General features: G+C 38.2%; 1 protein-coding gene and 1 long non-coding RNA gene across 2 annotated transcripts; both read right to left on the bottom strand.

Moving 5' to 3' along the window:
- Positions 1–306: 306 nt before the first annotated feature.
- Positions 307–11,432, bottom strand: LOC121642297 (CTP synthase 1-like). The gene is made up of 18 exons (XM_041988945.1): positions 11,285–11,432; positions 10,213–10,388; positions 9,930–10,100; positions 9,686–9,786; positions 8,849–8,965; positions 8,591–8,674; positions 6,026–6,106; positions 5,580–5,731; positions 5,271–5,403; positions 5,026–5,114; positions 3,484–3,578; positions 2,817–2,879; positions 2,622–2,665; positions 2,428–2,524; positions 2,273–2,328; positions 2,035–2,131; positions 1,712–1,856; positions 307–1,299 (listed from the first exon to the last, which is right to left on the bottom strand). The coding sequence occupies exons 2-18, from the start codon at positions 10,376–10,378 to the stop codon at positions 1,224–1,226; spliced, it is 1,767 nt and encodes a 588-aa protein (XP_041844879.1). The 5' UTR covers positions 10,379–10,388; positions 11,285–11,432; the 3' UTR covers positions 307–1,223.
- Positions 11,433–21,412: 9,980 nt separating this feature from the next.
- Positions 21,413–22,027, bottom strand: LOC121642189. Its single transcript, XR_006010854.1, has 2 exons — positions 21,660–22,027; positions 21,413–21,571 (listed from the first exon to the last, which is right to left on the bottom strand). It is a non-coding gene; the product is annotated as an uncharacterized LOC121642189 (long non-coding RNA).
- Between the last annotated feature and the right edge of the window lie 4,745 nt (positions 22,028–26,772).

Genomic DNA, 26,772 nt, shown 5'->3' with positions numbered 1-26,772 from the left:
TTTATAAGAAATAGATCCACATACAGCATGTTTCTTATATTAAAAAAAAGAAGTCATATTCATACGTTTGGTTCACATACAGATAAATCACTACCATTGTCTTTGTTTTTACTCCCCAAGCTGACCAAGATTAAACGTGTTACTTAGAAGCATAATGGCTCTATCTGCAGTTAAGCTGCTGCTGGTGTTTTTAGTTTAAACAGAAGACTGCTTCACTTTTATGTTCTTCATTTTCAAACACCACATTATTGTCCATTTCCTCCAGCTGCAGACTGAAGGGTCACTTAAAGTCGGTTGGACTGTCAGATGATTGTGCATCAGCATAATTTATTCAGGAAGTTTTGGGTCAGGTATGGCAACAAAAGGCAACAGAGAACAACACTGGAGGAGGCAAAAGGCCACAAGCATAAAAGCCATGCACCCTGAACAGGTTAGTTTAGTTTGAGATAATAACATAACTAGATATCAGCTTTAACAGTAACAGTATAAATAAAAAGCCAGTGTCCATATGGACACTGGCCCAAATTATTCTTAACAGAATATTTCAGATAAAGGTTTATACCCAAGTTACAGACTTTGTGTTTCAATTTAATCTCACACTGAAAGAAATACAACACAAAGCATTATAAACGTATGCAAAGGCAGTGCTGATACAGAGGATAAAACAAGCTAGACAACAAGCATTTCCAAAAGCTAAATGCATTTTTAAAATGTCAAACCACCATGATTCACAGACAGTTTGGCAACAACTGCCTCACCTCGTGTTTCTCAAGTGTTTTTTTTTGTACTTGGGTTGAACTGAAATGCAAGTTGTCACAAAGGAAAAAGAACAACCTAACCTAACCTGTTGTCTATCTCATAGATTCAATGTCAGTGCTCATGACCAAGAGTAGAACAGACTCAGTCTTTTCACAATTTTGTTCAAACATGTCGATCTTGCTGACACTCCAAGTACAGCACTAGAGTAAACATCAGGCAGTACAAAGCAGATATGACGTCATCTACTCATTATTTACCCGTCTATTCCATGACATCCACACCATTCCCCACAGTATCCTCCCCTTTTGTCTACTGCAGCATTTCTAAAAGACACACTTTAACATCTTATGTTTAAAGTATAAATTAACATATTTTATGCATAAATGTAAAACTGTTAAAGTGCTGCTTTTGCAGCATCATTTTAGGCCAGACTAGAGTTTTCTGCATGAGCAGTGCAAATACAGCTACAAACAGGGGAACTTCAGCTCCGTGAGGTCCACGTCAGGAGAGCTGCTACCACTGCGATCGCTGTAAGTGTCCCTGGAAAGAGAAACAAATGTATTACATGAGGACTGCAGCAGCTTCACCCACCACAGATTATTCTGCTGTGACTATAAGAGCACGGGTAACATACAGTAAATGCAATCTAACTTTAATACTTAGGGGCATTTTGATAGGTCTTTCATTGTTTTTGGCATTAAGGCACATTTGACTGAGACTAAACTATCCCAACACCAACTAATCAGGGAAGGCTGCAGCCAAAACAGGTGGAAACAGAAGCTGAAATAACCCTCAGCTGTTGTAGAGTTGTAGAAAATCAAAGTGAAACAGTAATCTGTCTTAAAAGAAAAGGAAAAAAAACTCAATCCTGGACCATCTAAATTAGTCAGCATCATATGACTGACTATCAAATAACGTTTGTGTGATGTCCCATTATTCTGCTGGAGTTTACCGTGGAGAAAGGCGGCAGCCTTTTGTCAGGAAGCTCTGGAGTTTTCCTGCAGCCGCCAGCAGGAGACCAAAGTATGGAGGAGAGGGTTTGATGGGTCTGGAGGTGAACTCTGGATGGTACTGAACTCCAACAAAGTAACAATGGTCTGAAACAAAAAGGGGTGGATTAAGACATTGTTCATTTCCACACACACAAACACACGTAGCTAAGATGTGTGAGTGTGTAAATTTCAGGTTTAGTGTACAGTGTCTTCAGCGAGCGTGTGGTTTAAAATTTGAGGAGGCAGCATGTGGATGCTTGTTTTTGTAAAAAAAAATACTCACCTTCCATTTCAATCACCTCCATTCTCTCTCCTTCCACATCCTGACCTACAAACTTAAGTCGATTTTTTTCAAAGTGGTGCTTCAGCTCTGGATTCACCTTTAAATGAGATGAGATTTAAAATTTTAGGGCAGTTTTCTTGAGAAATGGCAATTAGCATGTACTGCTTCAACAGTGCTGCAATGTTTACCGGAAAGCAAAAGAAACCGACACAAAGCTTAAAGATCCTTTAGTCTTTACCTCAAATCTGTGTCTGTGCCTCTCTTCAACATATTCCACATCTCCATACAGCTTTCCTGCAGCCATAAAGCATGAGTCATTATCAACACAACCGTGTGACAGAAAGGAGAGAGAAAAAAAAAAGAAGCCACCTGTCGGCTAAAACTGGTACATACTCAGTACACTTGTGTTGGATTTGAAAATGGTTCGCCTCTTCCCCAACCTCATAGTCCCTCCCATTTGCCCTGGGTTGTGCTCTGGCATATCAATCACCTGCAAAGATTTAACAGGATGTTAGCCCACCCTGCTGATATTACGGAATATGAGCACAGTGGTGATGGTGGGGGGGGGGAAGAGAGAGATAACCTACCACAGGGTATTTTGTTTCTGGATTAAATTCTGTGGAGCTGGCATCTGAAAATGATAAGTGAAAGTGATTCAAGCTCAACTCAATTTCCAAATAGCCCCCCCCCCCCCCCCCCCCCCCCAAAAAACGCGAATAAAAAAACAACGGGGATCAAATGTTTCTTTGCAGTGCCCCCAGCAGAACTGCACAATTACTCACCTTCCCATCCCAGAACGTTGCGGGCAAACTCACATACTGCTAGCTGCATGCCCAAACACACCCCTGCACAAAAACAAGCCAGCAGGATTGTTGAATAATGATAAATGACAAAGATTTAAGGAGAACTCCATGGTGCAATCAACTTCCACTACTAACACAGCTACATCTACATATAGTTAATAAAAAATCTATAAAAAAAAAAAGAGTTTAAATTTCTTTTGGATTTTGTTTCTTCATTTTCCAAATGCATTAATGAACACAAGCTTCTTTCTGATCTGACAACACATTAATGTTAAAACAGAGAACAGATTTCAACAAATGGTTTTAAATTGTGCAAAAATAAGCACAAACTCACATTCTGGTCTACACTCTTCACACATATTTTAAAGGAATCCTGATACAAGGCTGCAAACAACAAATACGCTGCAAGGCAAATTCTGCAAACAATCTTTGTTTTATAAAAGGGCTTGTTTGTACTTTCAATGTTTCAGCAACCTGTATTAAAATGAACTAGACCTGTATGATCCAGCCTGATAAACAGTATGGCAAGTTACTGAGCAACTAATTATTTTGATGAGATAGTTCATTTTCACTTATAAGCATGGATACAGTAATACAAATACAGAGCTACAATTAAAAATTATGACTATATAAAAGTCTCTCCTACCCAGGAATGGCTTGTTCTGTTTCCTCGCCCAGCTTATAGCCAGAATCTTGCCTTCTGTTCCTCTTACACCAAAACCTCCAGGTACCAACACACCACTGTTAAAAAGAAAAAAACATGAGTGTCAGTGAGCTGAGGCTTGACAGAGTAATTTCATGTATACGGTTGGAAGAATTTACAAACCCATCTCTACTAAAAGTCATGAGTTCTGAATCTGGTAACATGTCTGTACACACATATTGGAAAATGGACGCTAAATGGACGATCTCTTAAAAAACATTTGTTAAAAAAAAAAAAAAAAAAAAAAAAAAAAAAAAAAAGACTGACAGCAACTACAGAAGAAATATAAAGAAATGGAAGAAATATCTGATTTTAGAAGGAAACAATTTCCCAACCACTTAAGTGTTATGAAAAAAGAAATGATTTAACAGAGATGCATAATGTCAGTACAGACCGATACTGGCTTTAAAATTAATTAACTGGACAGCGGCCATTCCACTGACATAAATAACCAATAAAGTAATAGCTGCTGTTTTTGTAATGAATAAAAGAAGACTTAAGTCTGTTATGCAACTGGCTGAGTTTTAACACAGACAAATAACCAAATTAGCTCTGTTAGTGGGTAATGTTGTCACAAATATCCAAGTCTGTTTCAAGTAGGATAGGATGCATATCTTACTTGTTTTGTTTAAAAACAGTTATCATGAATAAAGTCAACTCTTTCTGCATAACACAAGTTTAAATAGTTTTCTTATTTCGCACAAAGAAGGAATACACTATTTTCAGCTTTTTAATTTTTTTTTTCCACTTTTGCATTTGGCTGAAGGGCAACAAGACACAGTATGAAGAAAAACACTGTTTTAATTCAGCTGCAGAGGAAACTGGATAACCTCTGCAATTAGCTTGGGGGGGAAAGGATATCAGTTATCGGCCAAATGAGTTGTAAAGAAATCGAACAAAACCCTAGTACTGTGAAAGCCTACAAATGAATCAATAAAACATGCAAAATAGCAGAAAACATGCCCAGATACATCTTCCACGACTGGTTCGGGGTATTTATTGTGTTTCTGGATCAAGTTTAAAATACATATTGAGAAGATATCGTCAAATCAATCATCACACATCTAATAAGAGTTTTTTCATAAAATATTTTCCATTACCATAGTTTGCTAGTTTTTTCCAAGGCTGTTCAACTTGCTGTATCTTTACTTTCAAAATGTTTTGAGATACTTAATGTATGGTAAGAAGTAACAGCTCAAAATCTGATAAAGATACACCTGCATTTTAAATATGTTCTATATCAAAACAATCCCTAGAGCTCTAGGATAATCTCTTGGCTTTTTTTGCAGAGCTTACCAGTTCAAGCAAGTAATCACAGTTAGTGATTATGTCAAAGCTACAGGATCTTAAAACATATCATTTTGCATGTTTGCAGTACAGGGCTTTACTGCCATCATGTGGAATGAATGATTGAATTCTGTGTCAAACTTGGCTGCTTATTTTCAGGATCCTCCAACCTAATTGTTGCATGATTTGTTCACTTACTGAGAACTGCAGAGTTTTTGCCATGCCTCGTGATATTTAACTGGCTCCTCTTGCAGAGTTGTGCTCTCCAAATCTGCAGAATCAATGTACTGTAACAACAAATAGTACAATGTTGAAAATATCAGCATCATGCCAACAGGCTAACAGCTAAACAAATAAAGGAATGATGCACTTTTCAAGGTTCAACAAGTTTTCCAAGATTTTTGTTTTCTTTCGGTGAAAAGAAGCGTTAAACATTTTCATACCTTGACCTCTAGTTTGTGATTAATGGCGAGGGCCGAGTGCTCTAAGGCCTTAATAACAGACGTGTAGGAGTCAGACAACTTTGTGTATTTTCCCACCAGGGCTATGGAAACATGCTCCAAGAAACGGTCAGATCTGAAAAGACATGGCGATGGCACACTATAATATAGCAAAAGAGAAACATTTCTTTTGAGAATCCAACATTGTTTGGGTTTAAAGTGTTCCCGGTACATAGTAAGTAAATATTTATCTCATAACCGAGAGGAATTAGTGTTCAACCAGAAAATTAACAGGTTGACAAACGTACTCACCTGTCGGCCATCTCCTTCCACTTTGTGAGCATATTTCTTTGCCTCATCTCGACAGGCAAGTTCAGCCGCTGACGAAGGTAGTTCACAACACCCTGGTCTTCCAGCAGCAGGGGCACTCTATAAATTGAGGAGACATCATGGACGCAGATTACCTGCAAAGAGAAGGAAACAATACTTCACATTATTTTTTCCCTTTAATACACAATGCAGCCACTATTTTCATTCTCATTTCCTCTAGAACAAAAACAAAGTTGCTGCTTCTCGCAGAGTATGTAACAAGCTTAACTCCCCTCAATGTCCACTTGTGTTTCTTTGACAAATCAGTGAACCTGTTAATATTCTGTTGGAGAATCAAGATTTTGATAAATTCAATATAAATAATAAATTCAATTTTAGAGAAAACTGATTTATTGTTCAACCTTAGACGGAAGATGACAATGTTTCACCTGTGTGGGCTCCACATGACAAAACATGGAGATCTTCTCCTTGACAGATGTGTCCAGGGGTGAGGTGCATCGACACATGATCTGAAAAAGAAAACATGTTCATATTTGTTATTCAGTTATACAAAATAATACCACAGCACAGACTTACTGGGTCAAATTCTGACTGATTTAATTTGGTTGTTAGAAAAACAAGCCCAAAGTCGCCGATAACAGGCAGATTTAGCAACACTGCTGCCTTTTTCTGGTGCAGTCATCGGCATCCCTGCTTTGTTTGATCTAGCAGGCGGTTTAACGCCACTCCGGGAGCCTCACACACTGATTGGCTGAGTGCATCACGCGGGACAACTGGTCCGTGCGTTTCATTACCGCTACTGTGAAAACTGCAAAAATTGAGCCAGTTAAAATAAAAGCACCCTGTCATACATCTCAGGAATCTTAGCTTTCTGATGGTGTATAGCGTAGAGATACTTGGAAAGGAGCCTGAGTAAACTTAGAGCTGGACAATATGGCCAAAGCTTGTATCACGATATATTTCTTAATTTCGGTTGATACAACATCATTCAGATATCGATATAAACAATATAAAAGCCTCAGAGAAACAGCCAAAAATGCCCACCACAGAATTATATTGCCAAGTCTATGAAACTCCTCCAGCATAACGTTTTAGAAATAAAAACGTTACAATTAATGTTCACCTTTTATTTGTATTTAGCAAGGCTAAATTAGCCTTCAAACAAAGAAATTGGACATCACCAAAGGTCAAATAAAACAGCTGCGTTGGAGCCTAGCCTAGCCTTCTACCTCGCGCTGAGCACAGCCAACTGCTGCGGGGCTTGGTCGAGCTCATAGGTCGGGCTCCGTGTCTGTGGTGTACGTCATCACTTACGTAGCCAATGTGTTGCAGCTCCTTCTGTTCGACTTGAATCGGCTGCGTCGTGAACGCCAATCACTGAAACGCTGTAATCATATACTGTATGTATATCGAAATATCGGAAATGTGTTCAAAAGTCATATAACCATTATTGAATAAAAGTATATTGTGATATATATTTATATATTGTCCAGCCCTAAGTAAAATACATATTTATTTGGGACAGGATGTCTGTTACCAACGGGTTAAGCGAATCGGGGAAATGCGTGATATGTTGGCAAAATTGGTAAAATGCTCTGAACACCACCAGTTAAAATTTGCTCTAAACAGAAGGCGGCGTGTCAGACCAAAAATACAAAATCCACAAAGAAACAATGACCTTTTCTCACCACACACTGTTCGGATTGTGAATGTAGACCATTACTGATTATACATGTTGTGCAAGCTGATCACATGTCTGTGGGTCATGCCAACATCCCTGCATCCCTTAATTTATCATGAGACACCTATTGCGGCATACCAACTTTAATTTTAACCTTAAAATGCCGCCACAGGCTAATACTTGAGGTTTTATCAAAGACGAGTCACACTAAAGTACACATGTCACAATGCTTTATTGTTTTACATCCGTATCTCGATCTCAGGAAGCATACACTACTTTATTTAATGTGCTTCAGGATGCATAAGGTTGTATTAAAATAATGCATTTAACTGATGTTAATGTTATACAATGACAGTGACTATGATAATGATGGTAACAGTAAAAGTGATGGTAACGGTGACGGTTAATAGAAAGTTTCAGCTCAAGCTCACCCTGTCTCCATGCTCCAGGCCCCAAACCAACACAGGTGAGTGTACTCATTAATAACCTCAACTCACCCAAAGTACCACCCACAACCACTGGTGGTGTCACTGCGCAAGTGCACACATACTTCAAGTGGGAAAGAAATAACCCAACATATGGCTCCTACAACACCCACTTTTACAAAAGTCGAGGGTATTGTTAGTTTTCTCTGCCATATTTAAGATATTATTTAGGTTACCAGCAGTTAATTTCAGCCAATTTCACATCACACTTAGAATCTAGCTTACAGTTTACACCCTTTAATGCTGCTACTCTTGCTAAGGTTACAATTTATATGGCTGTATGTAGTCCAAGTAATTTTAGTAATTCATAACTGCTGCAACATAAGCAGGAATAGTTCCCTTATGTACCCTCTTTATTTGATTTAACTGCTGAAATTACCCGTGACAATTTTTTGCAGCAGCCATCACCATGAAATTGAATCATTGTCCTCTTTCTCAAAACACACTGATCACTTAGGCCCTTTACTCTCCAGGATAACTGTCAATACTGATTATCCAACTAGTGTTTTTGAGTGGCAACTCAAGTGTCCTTCAGTGGAGAAGTAAATCAAAGCTTCTTGAGAGTAGATTCAACACAAAAAAACAAGACGAAACAGGATGAGAAACAGATTTGTTTGGTGGGATTTTTGCCCTCAGTTGTGTGTCTGAGTGATGGGCTCTGAAAACAGGCAGCCATATGTAGGCCTACATCTAAGCATGGGATCACAAGTTCAACTATATCTGTGGGGAAAAACTGTGCCATCAGAGGGTTGTCATATGACCTTGTAGCCAAATTGCTTAATATTAGAAGCAATGTCATGTTTAAAAACCACCCATTTCTGACTCACCAAATCAGGAGACAAACCCAGGCCCCTGAGCTCTCGGACGCTGTTCTGGGTTGGTTTGGTTTTCTGTTCTCCTGTTGTGTTCGGCTGAGAACAAAAGATACATGAATGTATAAACTAAATATCTGTGCCAAAACAAGATTGTGGAAACAGTGACCCTGTAGTTTCAATTCTCCTACAGAACATGGTAAACAAACTACCTAAATAAATAAGAGTAAGAATAATAAGAAGACATGCTTTGTGTGCACCAGAAAACTATACCTGTGGTACCAAGCTGACATGGATGTTGCAGAAGTTCTCCCTTTTCACCTTGAACTGGAACTGTCTGAAAGCCTCAATGAAAGGCATGCTCTCAATGTCACCGACTGTCCCTCCAAGCTGTTGACACAAAACAGCAGCTTAGATAACAGAACTACAGGCATGACTGCTCTGCACCTTAAATATTCCTACAGACTTAGAACAGGAAAATATCAGCAGCACAGGAACCATGATATATTCAAGAGCTGTTTTGGAGTATGCTGTATGAAGAAACTGCTGGAGGCAGGGCAATAATTTAACTTAGCACATGAGGGCAAGTCAATTTTAAGCTGCATATTTTAATAGATGAGATATTTTTACAAGAGAAACTGTAAAACAAGCAGTTGATTTATAATAAAGATGTACTATTTATTTTGTTTAAATTAGATTAAATCTACTACGTGCTTCTTTTTTTTTTGGCTGAAACAGAGCCAATCTGAAAGATCATTTTCATCCCCTCAACAGATTTTTTTATCATTTGATTTTGTTTCAGTTTCTCACATTCAGTTTTGTTTCTCTGCTTCACTAAGATACTCATTTGTACAGGTACACTGACCTATGGTGTCTTTTGCTGGGAGCTGCAGGTACTTTCTGATCCTTGGCTTCAGATCTGACTGAACAATTTCACTTTCTCAAGTCAACAAAAAAAAAACAGACTGCTCACATATCATGTAAAGTACCCTGCAGGGCTATGAAATTAATAATTAAACTTTGCAAAACTATCGTAGGTTCCCATTTAGATCAGAGAGAAAATTAATCTTGTCCAACAATGTGAAGACTCACTTGCTATTAAGAACTTACCTCTATAACACACACTTGAGGCTCCACACCATCATCATCTACTGAAATCCTAGCCTGCTTCATCACCCATTCCTGGATGGCATCTGTGATGTGGGGAACCACTGTGAAAACAGAGTAGAATATAAGAATCACAAGAGATTTCCAAATGCAAAATAAATGCATAAAAAAAAAGTTGTGTCTAGGTTTACCCTGGACATCAAACCATGAAAAAAATAAAAATAAAAAAAAAATAGCCATGTCTAACCTTGTACGGTCTTGCCCAGGTAGTCTCCTCTTCGTTCCTTGTTGATCACAGACTGGTAGATCTTTCCAGTGGTAAGATTATTGTCTCGGGTAAGGCGGATGTCCAAGAAACGTTCATAGTTTCCCAAATCTAGATCTACTTCTCCACCATCATCCAGAACAAACACTTCACCTGGAAGTCACAGTTAGTGTTAATACAAAAACTACTGCATTGATAGTAGTTCAACAATATCAGCCCATAATAATATAAACAGTATATGATCCAACTGCAATAGATTACTCACCATGTTCATAGGGGGAAAAGGTCCCTGCGTCAATGTTGATGTATGGGTCAATTTTGATGGCTGTGACATGCAGGCCACAAGACTTGAGGATTGTTCCAACACTGCTGGCAATTATACCCTTGCCAATACCAGATATAACACCACCCGTAACCAGGATGTATTTCATAGTGGCAGAGCTAAACACACAAAAAAAGAGAATTTATTATAGAAAAATTACAGTACACTTCAAGGGCTTGAGAGCAACTCAACCTGCTCAATCACTTTCACAAGTAGATGTTTATCTACAAAGATAGTATTCTTATGTAACGCATAGACTGGAATCTATACATTAGATACATATACATGCCTTATATAAATACACCTTATAAAGGCAGCATTAACCAAAACTATTGCGGATGATGTCACTTTTCATTTGAATTTTAAAGGAGGGGCTTACCGTGTTGACTTGCATACGTTTACACGGTTCAAAAGTATAGTTGTGACACCCCATAAACAAATATGGTAATCTAAAATCAAATGACACCCAAAAAGATAATAGAAAATTAAATAAATTAAAAAAAAAACTTAAATGACAGTTTGTTTGCAGCTACAGACAGCAAATAACTGCTGATTAAGGGGTTGTACTTCACGTTATTAAATTAAATGGCGGGAAAACTGGTGGCGCCATAACGGGGTTAACGTAAAGAAAAAGACCACTGTAAGCTTTCAGTTATTTTAGTTGACGTTCTTACACCAAACGTTCATCAACAAAGATTATACTCAATCATTAAGTGGTGGAACCTGACCAACTCATTAGTTTGACCTTAACTTAGCTAACGCTACCCGTCTTCAATGACTTTGTCGCAGCTATATTATTTCCAAGTATTACGTTACTTTAGGTCATATTTGAAACCACTGTCAATCAAATCCAAGTCACCAAGCCTAATGTCTATGCGGTATATAAACAAAAAACAGTTATGTCGGCTAGCTTGTTGTGACACAACACTGTAAATGAGATGTTTGAGTTTGTAACAATTAAAAGCTTTTAACGGGCGTAAAGACCCGATTATGACATTAAAAACACACATCCTACCTAAGCGTTCTTTTAATCAAGCGTCCAAGAGAGACTCGGCAGGGGACGTTTATGTAATTTGTTTCCCTCTACTCACGAAACATCAACCCCCACGTTGCTGCTGCAACACAAACACGTGTGGAAGAACCTGACTATCAACTTCTCTAAGGTACAGCTTGCTTCCTTCCGCTTGCTGGAGTGTAGGCATTTATGCCCTCATTTTGACTTCTCAGGCGCAACCAGCTCAGATTCCACCAATCACGTGGCTGTAATGAGAGTCGAATTTGAAGAAATTCTGCCTGATGACCAAAGCTCAGGGAGAAATATTTATTAGTTTTTATTGTTTGCTTTGTTTTTGTGTAAAATAAATATCTAATGTGGTGGAAGGTTAGCTTATTGAACTTACTGAATAGTCACTTTATCATGCTGTGCCGTTTTGTACAATAATTTTTAGTCACGACTAATTATGTAATGAGAATTAGTCAAGTTTACCATAAGTCTTCTGATTTAGTGACCAATAATACAATGAGATATTATTATGAGCAAATTAAATTTTCAGTAAAAAGTGAATCGTCATACACTCTCACAGTTATTTGTACCTTAAGTGGTCTCACCACTAGATGGCCCAAACGTTCCATGTCGCTCTAATCAGTCTACATCAAGGTTAAATGTAGGTTTAAACATGCATAACAGCATTCACAAAAATTACCCCACTGACTTTATTGGGTAATATAGACCACCAGATGTGAAAATACCCGCACTAATACTGGGACGTCACATATGCTGGTTTGGTAAGGTTAGACAGTACAAGCACCCTTCCCACCACAAGAAAAAGAAGGCAGAAAAAAAAGAAGCAGTAAAAGTGTTTCATAGACATTAAAGTTTCCCTTTATGTATTCACTGTTGTGCTGCTCCAGTTTTGCTTTGGGTAATGAGAGTGGTGATTCTAATTCATTTCAGTCCATGATCTTGATCTAATTAAAGACCTCATCCCTGCCACCTCATTTTCATAAGCTGTTCCCTTCAATTACATCTGACATGTGAGCACAGACACACATTAACCTTCTGCATGAAGAGGTACTGTGTCTCTCTCATTTCTCTATAATCTTAAAATACCAAACAGGGCCACTCAAGTGTAATACCACCTCTTTGGATGTTTGCAAAACACATCTAGAGATGACAGTGCACTCATCAAACACAGTATGTCCCTGTTTTCCAGACACAGATAACCAGACCTAATGCAATGCTATGTTTTGCAATGTGTCATGGTCTAAAAGTGACCAAAGTCAGCTGTGACAGCTCATCCTTCTTTATTAATAATTATCTACCAAACCCCTTGTTATTATCATCTAAAAAGAGCAAGAAAAGCTAGTGTATCTGGAGAGTTTGTCTATTTAAACCTTAATAGAGCTCATATAAAATTAATACATTCCACACTATTAAAACTGACATAATAGCTTAGCACTGCAGGCTAGTGAAAAAATGAAAGTACAAAGTGACAGACTTATGATAATAATAATTTTAGAGTTTCAAGTTTTACATTTAACTTTTTACAAGTTAAAAAGTTCAATTCAATATTTTACTGGTGAGCTTTTGGTTTACATATATTTTTTAAATCGGACAGAGTCTGTTTGTCTCCCGAGTCCAGCTCCACAATTAACTAAAAGACAGTCATCAGTATTACTCTCACCCAACTCCAGACACTAAATAAATAATAAATAAATAACACAATTTGAAATTTGTCTTTTAATATTAGTAAGAATTGAATAACTACTTTTTCAAACATTTATTTAAAATGCCAGAAAAATGAATGAGAAATTTACCAAAAAAAAAAACAAAAAAAAAACAAAGGTTAGTGTGCCTATAGTAGTATTTGCTATAGTTGTCATATGTTCTTATGAAAAAAAATCTGTGATTGTCTGTGATTGTTGCATTTCATTACCGTTTGTGTATCCCTCTGTTTTGTGGTCTGTAGTTCATCTCCCCTCATATTTATATATGCTAGTAACTCTGGTCCTGGAGCTATATCTTTCTGATCGAGGTTCTTCCTGTCTCCTATCTTACAAATAACAAGCAGTTGCTCAAATGGAATTTTTGAGTTTCAGTTAGTTAATTGTCCTGAGATATGTTTTTGTTGTGAACTGGTATACAATAAAAAGTTCTTGTGACGGATTTTAACTGTGTACCTGGTAGCTTTGTCTGTTTAAAAATAAATTATATATATATATATATATATATATATAGCAAGTTAAAATTTTGTTTTGTTTAACTCCACCCCCTGAAGCAAGATAGCATTACGGTAAAATGTCACATAGCAGAATAACTTTCCCAGCCCTCCCGTGGGTTGATGAGGTCCATCTCTCAGCTCCAATGTCCTCCTCACTTCATACACATTATTTATGAATGGGAGTGGTACATTTCCCTGTCCTCTTTTAGTTCTGGAGTGTGTAAAGCAGATCGATTTAAGAAGGGAACACAGATGGCTCTCTAGGCAACATATACAGTACACAACCACTCACTCAGAGGGAAGAGTGAGCTCTTGGGCAATTAGTGTCATTATGGCTGCTCATGTGCTTGGTGGGCTGGGTAAACAGTGTTTGTGGTGGCAAAGGGTTAGGCATGTGGGTAGCATGGATAATGATCAATCACATACTTAAGAATTTTAACCAGGTGCAAGGTAGGACACAAGATGTCTTAATGATGAATAAAATAAGAACTGCATACATTAAAGCCTTAACTATTTATTTAAAATAATGCGATTTCTTAAGTCATAATTTGTTCTACAGGGTTATAATTGTTAAATTTATCTTTTGTTCAGCTTTTTAGACAACAATCTCTTTAATCCAAAAAAACATTCTTATGAGATACATAAAAGGACCTATTCACAGGAACAGGAACAACAGTATAGTATTTAACTATTTTATTTTTGGATGAAAATTAAAAAAATATCAAACGCATATATACTAGTCTGAATATTTTTTTAATCTGTTGATTAAATAATAAAATTTAAAAAAAAAAATCCAAATGTCATAAAATGTCAAAAAAGACAATGATGGCAAGATACTTTTTTTTAAAACAATAATTAAAAAAAAAAAAGGAAAAAGAAGAACTGAATTTAATTTAAAATGAAATGATGGCATTTCTAGAGTTGGTGGTATTGATAATGTTATAAAAGAAGTCATGTAAATTATTGCCGTTTACAAGCTGCAGTATCACTATACAGTACAATATATTCTCTAGTCTTTCTTTTCTGGTTGGGCTGAAACTAAAAGTAATAAATTACTTGGTTGTTGTGACAAAACAATAATTGTTAGACCTAAAATCTGCCTTTTTTTATACACTGCAGCTGTTACCAGTATTGGTATTGATATAGATGAAAAATTACCATAAACTAATGGCATTATATAAACAAGAACATTTGTGGTATCCCCATCCCTACCACCAGAGATCACAAATTCTTCAGAAGTTAATATAAGCTAATCAAATGTAACATGGAGTTGTATTTGGGAGAATGATATTCTCTAAATAACAGAATACTAGTTCTCCTCATTGTTTAATAGCCTTTTAATAATGAGCTAAACGTCTAGGAATCTGTGCAGTTTGTGGCCTCTATATGGCTTTAGCTTTATTTAACTATGTTTTATAGCTTTTAGTTATACTGTGAACTGTGACATGCACAGCACATGGAGCAGCAAATCACATAAGATATGAATAATAATAAAAAGAACTCAGTGTTCAAAAGTGCTAAAAGAATTATTTGAGGCATATCACAAGGGGGGCATGGAGAGATGAGATTAGAAAAAAGATACAGGTCTTCTACTGACAAACATGCACACACACACACACACACACACAGACATTTAAATGACAGTAACAACACATGTGAGAACAAGGTCAACTTTGGTTGTAAACACGAGGCCAGAGGCGAACAATAGTCTCTCTAAGAAATCCAGCTCATAGCCCGCAGGGGAAACCCATAGTGAGTTTGTTGTCATTGTCTTAAACCCATTTAATGTTCTGTTTATGCTATGTGTATACACGTGTGTGTGTGTGTGTGCACCTCTGTGGGAGTGTTCCATCTACCATTCTCTCTGCTAAGCCACAAGTTATTGAGAAAAGAAATGTCAGTTGAAGGGCGTTGTCTGTAGTGTATGCACTGAGAATAAGTTTCCTCTTTTTCTTGAAGCAAATCTAATTTGATTATGAGCACCAGTGAAGAGAGGCACTAAGAGAGAATTTATTGGATAATGTGGTACCAAAGATTAGAGATGAGAGGGAGTGAAACAGGGAGAAAGAGAAATAAGAATTGAGTAGTTATTGAGGGACAAGGGGAGAGTGATAGACTCCATCAAAGCAAAAGAGAGGCTCTTCCCAAGGGGGTGAGACTTTGGATTAGTGCCCGGTATGCCACTGCACTGTCATCTGTGAGCTGCCTTTGTACATGTATGTGGGCCAGCATATCCCATGATCCTCTTCTGTTATCTCAACCCAGCACCTAGTATGTGGCATAGTGCTATCTCCCTCCTATCATCTCTTTTCCCACTTACATTGGACATTAACTTCTTCCCACCTTCATGTCTTCTTATGCTCCATCATTACATTCTTATTGAGCCATTTCACCACCGTTCCTTCCGTTTACATTACAGTTATTTAGCAGATGCTTTTATCCAAAGGGACTTACAGTGGTTAACCAGTAGCGTTAAGGATCTTGCCTAAGGACCCAACTGGAAGATGATAATGTATGTCCCCTGGGGGAGTCGAACTCTGGTCTCTGCATGGGAGATGGATGGTCTGCCAACTGAGCTATCCAGCAGTACTTTTAGACTTGTTTCTACTTCAATTTCTCTCCTAGCCAAAGCAAAGCTAACCTGTGCCACATCCATGAAAACAGACATGTTTTGTGTTTTTCCTCCCCGCTGCTGCAGATCCCCCTCCAGGAGACGTCTGTCTGCCTAGGAAGAGAGTAGGAAATGAAGAGGACTGATTAATTTAGAAAAGCATGCCCTCTGCTAACCCCCCTTCAGGAGGACATGCCTGCTCTGTAGATAGATGGAGATGAAATTATGGGAACTCATTTATCAAACCATATATTCCATTATAAATAGTGTGTGTTATGTGCAAACAAGCCTAGGTACTTAAGGTTGTGGCCTTTGACCAGTGCTGCTATTATATGTTCTTTTAGGAGCTTATTGATGGTTGAATGGTGACAAGATCAATATGTCAAAAGCCAGACCAAGCACTGATTGATTACTTAGTTGTGATTACAATGAAAATAGCACTGAATTTAAGTAAAAAGCATGGTCAAAGTTTCATATTAATAAGCAGCTTGCACTAGTAATACAGATTACTCTGGATAGTAAACAACTGGTCTGATAGCAAATCATGCCAAAGATAGGGATGAGATGCTCCCAGATGCTGTGCAACCATGTAGAATTTATGTCATTCTAGGTCAGTCAGATGCTAGGCTGAGCTGAACAAGCAGTTCTTTTTATCACTAACTCAGTTATTCAGTTATTTCAAACTGTTTATGCACCGAAGACCCTTCAGCTTGCTTACACCGTTTAACTGTGACAGCATCCTTTACAGAGAGAGGTGTGACCGGCTGCTGATGTCTCAGATGCTATGAAGTACAAAACAGCTTGTGACCAGCTTATTTTGATGAATACCTCGCTCATATTGCCCAACCCAGGGCATATTTACTGAAACTGTTACGGAATGTTGTCCTGACTGCAAATAATTCTCACATTACTAAAATGTAGTGGAATAAAGGCATTTTTTCTTGTTGTTGTTGTTTTTCAGGGTAAAGCTTATTTTGACTTTCTCACTCATTGCTTGAGGGGGAAAAAAAAGCCTACAAGATGACAAGGGGTATATTCAAACCAGAATTTATTGATATTGATAGCAATATATGGGATATTGATTAGAGCTGCTTCAGATTTTTATAATTATCAGTGAGCTAAAAAATTCTCACTATCACTCATTTGGATAGCTTTCATGTTTAAACTACTTGAAAGTATTCCAAATAATCCAATGTTCCCAATTACAGACATTTATAAAGCAGACAATAACCCAGTATTAGTCAAATAGCTGTCTCCATTCCTGTCCCATACCTCATGTGGGTTTGCCAGCGCCTACAAAGAAGCTACAGTGTTAAACAAAGAAGTGTTCTATTTTAGTGTCCTTATCAATAGAGGATCTGTCTCTGTCACTATCTCAGCCCCCTGCTTAGTCTGTGAGAAGTCCTCATGAAGGAGTGCAGGGACAATGGATAACTTGATTGGAGGACATATCACTTTGGATCACATGTATGGAAGAATGTACGAACATGACCCAGCCAGAACCAATGTGGCCAGGCTCTCGTGGATTGTGATTAGCTTGATAACAAGCTTGGATGTAACGCCAAGTTGTCTCTGAGGCCAAAGGTTCATAACCCATCCATCATGAGATTGCTTTAGAGAACTGTAGAAGACTTGAATGTGTCACTAGATGTCTTTGGTTTACACCCCATAAAAAAAAAGGGGGGGGGGGGTGTCTCTTTCCTTGCCTTTGTACTTTACCATGTATAGCTTTTTCAAGTTACAGTACCTGTTCAGAATGTTTTACACTTTTCCATCCACTGTGCTCAGGACTAGACTTCAGTTTCCTGTGACTCTTTACAGGGTAAACAGGATCATAACTACATACACTTTGTACTTATCTTTTGGTCAATGTTTATCAAGAAATCCTCAGTCTTCATGCAGAGACAAGGGTTAAATCTGCTAAGCAATAATCCACTTAAGATTGTTGACTCTGAGGCGTTGTGGTAGCTCAGCAGGTGCTGGTGAGTTTCAGTCAGACTCATGATTTTTGCAGAATACCTCTCTCTCACTCTCCCCCTCTGCTGTTTTCCATTTATCCTCTTTGTAGACCATCTAGTGAAGCATGGCTGCCATAAAAATAATCATTAAGAAAAGATTATCTCGCTTTTACCTCTCTCTCAGTCTCCCCCCATCTCTCATTGAGTTTGGAATGCACCAGTGCAGTCACCCCCACTGAGAATAACACTCACATTGGGTAATTTTGTCTTACATAAGGGAGAATATTGCACACAACAAGACATGTAAAAACAACATCAGGCAAGGCCAGAGGGAGAGAATGCAATCCTCAGCTATTTGTAATGGAGAATGGGGAGGGGCAGTGGGGTGGAAGATGGATGTGATTTCACATTAATTGTGTGGGTTCGCACAAGTGTGTGTCTGTGTGTAATTGTGTATGTGTGTGTCTATAAGGGGTGGGAGGTGTTAGAGGAATTTCGGAGTGCTATGCTGATTTTACAAGCACAGCAGGGTTTGCGTGTGTGCTTGTGTGCAAATATAAGTCAGCATGAACGCATGTCAGAGTACGTGCATGAGTGTGTTTTGGGCAACGTGATGGTGTGTGTGTGCATGTGTGTGTGTGTATCTCAACACTTGGCTGGGGGTAGCGAGTGGAATCTTCAGTGTAATGTTGAATTTGCAGAGTCTGAACCAGATCCAGAATTAGGTTGGTGAGTTCTTTTTTGTTTCTATGAACAAAAAAAAAAAAAAAAACCTTGCAAAAATGTTAATTTTGCATTTGAACTTTTTTTATTTATTTATTTTTATTAATCCTTTTTACTTCTCCCTTTTCAAGACTGAATCAAAATACATAGCATACTGACCAAACCACGCTGTCATCAGCAGATTCTGCTGCTGTTTTTGCCTCTATTAACCAAGGTTGGGTTTAACTATTTAAAAGTGACACATTTTGGTGTTATGAAAGACACATCTACACATTTACAATAATTGTTAATCAACACTGTGAGCCCAAATGAGATTACAACAGAAAGTATTCTTGGTCATTTGGGATAATTTAGGAGAATTTATGCATATTGTAAATATATCCAATTGTGGTATTGTTATCAATACAAAGGTAATCAAGGAGTCTCACAGGCTATGCCAAGTGCAACTCAAGTGGAGAATCCTCTGTTTTTCACTGCAGCTAGGGCTAATTCATCTCAGCTTTAGGCAAGTTTGCTTAATACTATTAAATTCTCACTGGTCAATATCAGCTAAGTACCATGTTTTACGGGCCATCAGCTAGTAAAATGAAATAAATAATGGCAAAAAGAAAAACAGTGTAATTTTTGTTTTCATAGCCTTAAACTGTTTGCCTCTGAAAAGCTATATATGGCCATACTGCGCCAAATTGTACCATGAATTTGTTTCACACTAATTTTCCCACAAAGACATAGCTTAAATAGTTATTTGGATGGTGTCAGGTTACTGCCTCTCATGCAAGAGATCAGAAGATCTCGACCCATCCAACACAATGTTTTCAAATGTCCTTTAACTCTTTTTTTTCCCTTTGCTCTCACCTGCAAATGGTTGGGATTAGGAGTTAAAGTACATGACACAGTTGAAATTCATACACACATCAAAATTTAGATGTTAATTATTAAATGGTGGCACCAGCGTACACATGTTACCTCAAGAATTTTAAACCTTTGATTCTAATACATTTGAAAGTTAATTAACATTCAAATTATGCACTGTCTCATGAGACTGAACTTAAATTAAGTGCCAGCAAATTTTAAAGGTAACATTGACATTGCCTGAACCCCATACCACCAGCGCAAGTCAAATTTGTTTTGGCATATGTGCATATAGACCTTGAACTCACAGGTAGACTCACTAATATTAGCATTAAAATGCAGAGGCAAATTCTGTCAATCTAGGCAAGACTAGCTCATTTGTACAGCACATTTGATGTACATGACAATCCAAATTACTTTACATAAAACATTAAAAGCATTACAGAGGGGTGGTGAAGAAACATTGAACAGTACATTGAAAAAAAACTTTAAAAGAAATAAAATAAAATAAATAAATTGAGAAAAACTAAAATAGAGTGAGACAAATGCAAGAAATGGGACTGAAACTATAAAAAGAACAGCGAAACAGGTGAAATCAAAACAGACAACCTTGTGGCACGAACTAATACACACACACGCACACACACACAAAATGGATTTTATCAAGTCAAACATGTAATTTCTATTAAATAAAATCATGTAGTTTTAGCATAACATTTTACACAAAAAATATGGTAAATTTACCATTTACCAACTTGTTAGGTGAATGTTATAAAACTATGGAAATAATTTCTACCTAAATAAATTGCTTTAATTTAGTGAGAAAGTCTTTTGTTGACTGACTTATATAAAATGTCTTGAGTCAACTGGATTTATGTGTTATTATAACTGTATATTTGTTTCTGTTTGTTATTTACCATGGTTCAGTCCAATTAGATTTGTAAGGGTAAATATTACACATTTACCAAAGATCTGACTTGATTTTTTGTGCAATTTAAACTTGTATAATAGGAGTATGAAGTACCTAAGTTACAAGTCATTTTTATAATGCAATTACATGAATTATTTGTGCTGACCCAACAAAACAAAGTTATGTATCCATCAATTTGATCATGTTCACCCCAAGTGGTCACTTCCGACAACTGCCACAACCTGCAGTGAGTTGCCACAGCTTTCCAGAGTCTGCTGGAGCTGTTGACAGGCCAGCGCAACAGCGCTAACAGCTCAGACTGATATGGTTCAGGAACAACCTACAAATGTCACAAACTCAAACCAAACTCCACATCAACAAGAGCCGTTCGCACAAATAATAGTCTTTTCACCACAACGAAAAATCAATCTGAAAAGCTCAGCACAGCCAAATCCAACTCTCTAAAGGGTTTACCATCCAAGGTTTTTCACTACACAAGAACAAAACCACCCTGGCGCACTGGTGTCACCCAACCACACAGCCGCCCTGACAGGTTGTTTCTACGCGGCTTTTATAGCAGAGGAGTCCTTTCGGGTTGCCATCCTGGATTTGTCCGGGATGGTAGTTGTCCAATCCGGACATCAGAGGGAGGGGACGTGGCTTGGAGCAGTAGCCAATCCTCGCATTGCTCTGGCAGTTTTGCATAGTCATTACAGAAGCACAGGCCTGGGACCGTAACACCCACTGAACCCTTGCAGTTTCAGACATTTTTTAAATGGAGTGTAGTTACATTTTAACTCCATTTGCTCATCACATATGTGTAACGCAGGGCAGCTGTGGACCCAAATGCAACACAATGAGTCAGGAATGAAGGAAGAACAAGCTTTATTAATGTCTTGATTTATTAATGGGTAAGGTCAGGTTGAGCAACCTGACCAGTTTGCAACTGCTGTGGGTACAGGTTGGTATCGACCCCCAGTCTCCCGCTTGCCAGGTAAACAGGTTTTCCTCTGGGCTGGACTCTGAACTGAAAAATAACAGGACTGGTGAGTGAACAGGAGTTCAGGAGAGGACAACAGGATGGTGTGAACTTGTTCAAAGCGGGTGAGACTCACTGCAAATGCTTGTCCTTCCAGATGCGATTTTGGTTGATCCAGAGATAAAACAGGGCTTAGACGAAATGCAAGGTCAGAAACAGGCAGGGCTGGTGCCGGGAATTCAGAGACGGCTTCAGACAGATTCAGGACAGGGCTGTGCTGAAAGGCAGTGGTCAGGAGCAGGCAGAGTCAGCAACAGGGGATCAGTCTGGAGATAACCCCTGGAGAGTCAGGCATGGGAGCAAAGACCATCTGGCAACTATGGAGTGAAACAGGACAGGTTATATAGAGACACTGATTGGTAATTGGCAGGTGGCACCAGCAGGTGGAAGTGGTTGAGCTAATGAGGGAATGGCAGAGCCAGAGAGCTGGGACCCATGGCTGAGTGTGACGCATATGAGCCGTATATCCATCGAATGAAAATGTTTCCTGTTTACATATACGAATTCCTCATGTGGTGGCACTTTAACAACAATGTGTGTGCAGTCGAAAAGGAAAAGGAAAACCGGCTGTTGCTGCAAATTGTACTTTAATGTTGACCTGGTGTATGGGAATTTGATATACCTGCCTGATGTCAATAATTTTGGCCCACACGGCTGGCATGGCTCGACTCAGCGTTGACTGACACAGTCCTGATTGACCTCCCTCTGGAATGCCCCAGTTGCTAGGAACCCCAGTGTGATCAACACCTGTAAGGGCACAGGCAGCGCATGGCTCCTTGCTGTGTGGCGCTCCAAGGCTCCAGCTCTGTGCACAGTTCCAGGGGGATTGCCCTTGGTAACCTACAGTGGCTGATGAGCCAGTTGTCATCATGTGCCAGTAAATCCTCTCTGTCTCTGAACACATGCTGTTGTCGTATTGCACCATTCACAATGTCTTTTAACACTGCAAACGCAGCCATTGGTTTTAATGGTATTTTTTGCACCAGTTTGTGTATGCTTTTATGGCTACTCATGTAAGTGCAGACACGTGGGTGTGTTAATTTGCTCATCACTGATAATTGTTCATGTGTCACCGAAGTGCACATCACTCAGTCTGAGAACTAACGGTCTTCACATTTATTATAACAGTTTCTCAGCATCACCTTTAAGTGTCGCCAAAGCATCAGCAGCTGTAGAAATGTGCGTACGCCAGCCATAAAGTTGGCGTGAGGCATCGCACGCTTCCACGGTCATTTCACTCTTGATGCATCTGAATTTTGCCATGACAAAGAGCGTACGCCACATTTTTGTGCACTCTTGATTATTCTTAAGGTTATAGTAGGTTGACTTTGTCATTCCTTTAATGTGCTTTTCAAAGTTTAGATCTGAGTTCATCAAGACTGAAGCTCTGTGGTGATCGTTTCTCTTCAGGGTCTTGGTCTCCTGGTGACATTGTAATATATATCTGTGTGTCATCTGCGTAGCTATGGTAAATAATTATGTTTTTCTTTATGACCTGTGCTAGTGGGAGCATGTAGATGTTAAACAGAAGAGGCCCCAGGATGGAACCTTGGGGAACTTCATTGTCTGCTCAAATGTAAAGTTACCCATTAACACAAAGTACTAGCTGTTCTTCAAATATGTTTTAAACCAGTGTAGTGCAGTGGCAGAATGGCCCACCCAGTTCTCCGGTCGTTTAAGTAATACAGTGTGGTCATCTGTATCAAATGCAGCACTGAGGTCCAGTAAGACTAAGGCTAGGTTCACACTGCAGGCTGAAATGACCCAAATCCGATTTTTTGGCCCCTATGCGACCTGTATCTCATCTTTCTTTCATGACAGTCTGAACAACACAGATCCGATTTTTTCAAATGCGATCCAGGCCACTTGGGTATGTGATCCTAAATCTGATATGAATCTGATCTTTTGCCATGCGACTTCAGTCTGAATGGCCAGGTCGCATTAACCCAACCTACACATCATATACATCATTGTTTATAAACTCTTATCTGTAAAGGTGCTCACATCACTCTCCCACCACTCCTGGCTGCGACTCCGTACCACACGTTTCTCTGTACAGACGTTGCTGCCACTGCTCCACAAAATGCCATTGCCAAAAATCTGGCTCTTCTCTTTTGCAATCGCCTCTTTAAAATTATGCCATCGAATATGTGCTGGCTACGGTTGGATAATAAATTAAAAATTGCAACATAAGCTCTGCTGTTACCGTCCATGTTTACTTGAACAAACACGAAGACGTCACACCAGTCACATTGTCGTGTCTTCTACGCATGCGGGACACTTTTGGTGCGCATAAGGTTCATACAGGAGATCACACAGGAGATCACATTCAAGTCGCATTTAATTGGAAATGTGAACGGACTCTCAAAAAAGACTAAGACTGATATTTTTCCATTGTCTCTGTTCAAACATATGTGATTAATTACTTTGGTCAGAGCAGTCTATGTGCTGTGGTGCTGTCTAAAACCTGACTGAGAGACATCATAGCAGTTGTTTAGTGTTAAAAAGTCATTTAGCTGATGAAAAACGGCTTTCTTTGGTGATTTTCCTTAGAAACTGAAGATTTGAGATTGGCCTGCAAATTTAACACAAAAGTTGAATATCCCTTGAATACCCCTAATGGATCTGAGTGTCATATTGGAGACCCAAGCTCTTATAGTTTGGGTCTGTATGTAAGACCCATATCATCAATATCATTCCATGAAAGTCAACCTGTCTTAGGCATTACCCAGTCAAACAAAATTTACATCACATGGTGAGCAACCAGGGCACTAAAATAAACTATACTAGCTGGGGGTAAACATATGATTAAATTGCATTTCTGATGAATGAGCCCAATGAATTCTTTTAATTGTAGTGTTTTAAAAGTAGTTGTAATTGCCCAATTAATTTAAGTACCTCGAACTCCTATCATACAAGTTTGAATGGCACAAGAAAATTTAAATCAGATCATTGGTCATTATGTTACATTTACCCTTACAAATCTAGTTGGACTGAACTATGGTAATTAACAGTAATCCAAATACATCAAGCTGACCTAGCAAATTTACATTAAGTACAGTCAACAAAACTCTTTCTCTTTAAATGAAAGGATTTGATTTAAATGGAAATGATTTACATAATTTCATTATGTTCACCCAACAAATAATTTTTTTTCAGAGTAGCTTTGGCTGCAGTCCCTCGTGTGCATATGGCCCTAACTGTCCAAATGATTCTTAAGCTTGACATCTATTAACCCAAATCAAGCATGCCAAAAATTAAGGAGCTGATTAGTTAAATGTGACTGAATCCTGACTCAGCAGAAACTTGTGCAGCTAGCTCTAACCATGACATTGTTTTATTTTGTTGCTGCACTGTAATTCAGTTTCTCCACATGGACGTTGACACTACGTTAAATAATATAAATGCTGAGGGAGGCGGTTGATGGACTTAAATAAATATTTATTCTTTATTGTTTTCTTTTTTTTAACTAAACAACTTGTGTCATGCAAAAATCTTTTTCAGGGTAGAATTGCTTAAAAACTAAATATACTTTGGGTCAGGCAAGGCAAATACAGATACTGCTTAAAAATGCAGAAATGTTGTGTAAATCCATATACAATATTCAAACTAGCCCTATAAGAATATGAAGGGAAGCCAGTTCAAGAAACTATAATATATTTATTTACTCTTTCGGGAAACTAATACAGGGTTGCATATGTAAGAGTAGTAATTGTTTGTGGTACCTGCCAATCAGACATGCATAGCAGCTCTTGCTTATTTTAGGCTCCCCTATAGCATTTCTATACGATCAATGTCATAATTTTGAATTGAGCAACATAAAACATTCACTTTATTCACATTTTTACTGCTCTTTGGATCAGTGCTTTGTGTGTTTGTGAATGTTATCTGAATGCATGAGCCACTTGTGTTTTTTTCTTTTTAATTCACCGGCATAATTTAGAGTTCATTCCTGTATTAAAAATAAACTGTCATTGCTGAGAAAATGAGAAAAAACTATCACAAGATTTCACATGTGGTAGAGAGCTCTTACAATGCAACAGTTAAGACAGAGAATGTATAATGTTTGCTGAGATAACGCAAGGCATTCCTTCTTCCCCAGTATTATTACTAAACACAGGAACAATGCACAGTTGCTACGGTTGATCGGCTTACAACCCCCCTTGTCCCAGTTCCTCTTGAACTTCTATCTGCTAAGGCTTATAATGAATTTGTCTTCTTTTTTAAAGGTAAAATTGATGCAATTGGACAGGCAGTTAGCATCCACACATCAAGTACAGGACCTGGGCTGCATTTGCCTCCTCTTAACATCAACTTAGACAGGATGTCCAGATTTAATCCTATTAACCAGAAAACGTTGGAGGAAAACATGCAAGAACTAAAGCCTTCATCCAGCTCTCTTGATATTCATGCAGTGTTTTCAGCTTCATGTCATGACCTTCTGTCATGACCTACATTAATTCCTACGATTTTATTTAATTTTTTTTTTGGGGGGCGGGGTCTTGTTCTAGCTTTGGAGTGTTACTCTTTAATCATCATAGCACCCCCCACAGCCATGTATTATGTACTACACCAGTTTCGTGGGGACGGTGAAGCCTTTCTCCTAGTTTTCGCCGCCATTTTCATACCTGGACTGACACCTTCAAATGTTATTACTACTTGATATGTTTCAAAATATCTCTGCCGGTAAAAAAAATAAGTAAAAAAATCACTATATGCAACCTACTGAAATCCAGGGACCACATTTATGCCAAATTACAGCATTATTTTTAAGGTTTGTAAGTCCTGTTAGCAAAGAAACCATCAAATCAGGATGTGACCTTTTTATAATTATTTTGTCAAGCATCTGTTGGTTCAATAAAAGAAAATACTAGTTTTAAAAAGCAAAGCAAGCCAGGACAAAAATTAGTCCAAAATTAATTTCTGCTTTGGTTTGGAACAGAGAACCAGATTATGTGTGAATACACCCTTTAGAGTGGTCTTTCTTAAAAGACCACCTCTGGTGAGGGTAACAATTATCATGAGTGTTCTCAAGATCAGATATTAATAGATTCCTGTTTCCTAAACTAACCAGATGTCTTCTGGTACCTAGTTAACTGACTATAGCTTATGATTATTTGTGTAGATCTATACTTCTCCCTCAGAAAAGATGACATGCAAAGAGATGAGGACTTACAATGAAAAACACA

The sequence above is a fragment of the Melanotaenia boesemani genome, chromosome 6 (assembly GCF_017639745.1).
Source record: "Melanotaenia boesemani isolate fMelBoe1 chromosome 6, fMelBoe1.pri, whole genome shotgun sequence".
NCBI classification, from domain to species: domain Eukaryota; kingdom Metazoa; phylum Chordata; class Actinopteri; order Atheriniformes; family Melanotaeniidae; genus Melanotaenia; species Melanotaenia boesemani.
This window is presented reverse-complemented; position numbering and strand designations above follow the sequence as displayed.

Coding starts and splice junctions, on each gene's coding strand:
- LOC121642297 (XM_041988945.1), bottom strand. CDS start 10,378: ATGAAATACATCCTGGTTACGGGTGGTGTTATATCTGGTATTGGCAAG. Junction 10,101..10,212: donor CTTTTCCCCCTATGAACATG/GTGAGTAATCTA, acceptor TGTGACTTCCAG/GTGAAGTGTTTGTTCTGGAT. Junction 2,880..3,483: donor ACAGAACAAGCCATTCCTGG/GTAGGAGAGACT, acceptor GTTTTTGTGCAG/GGGTGTGTTTGGGCATGCAG.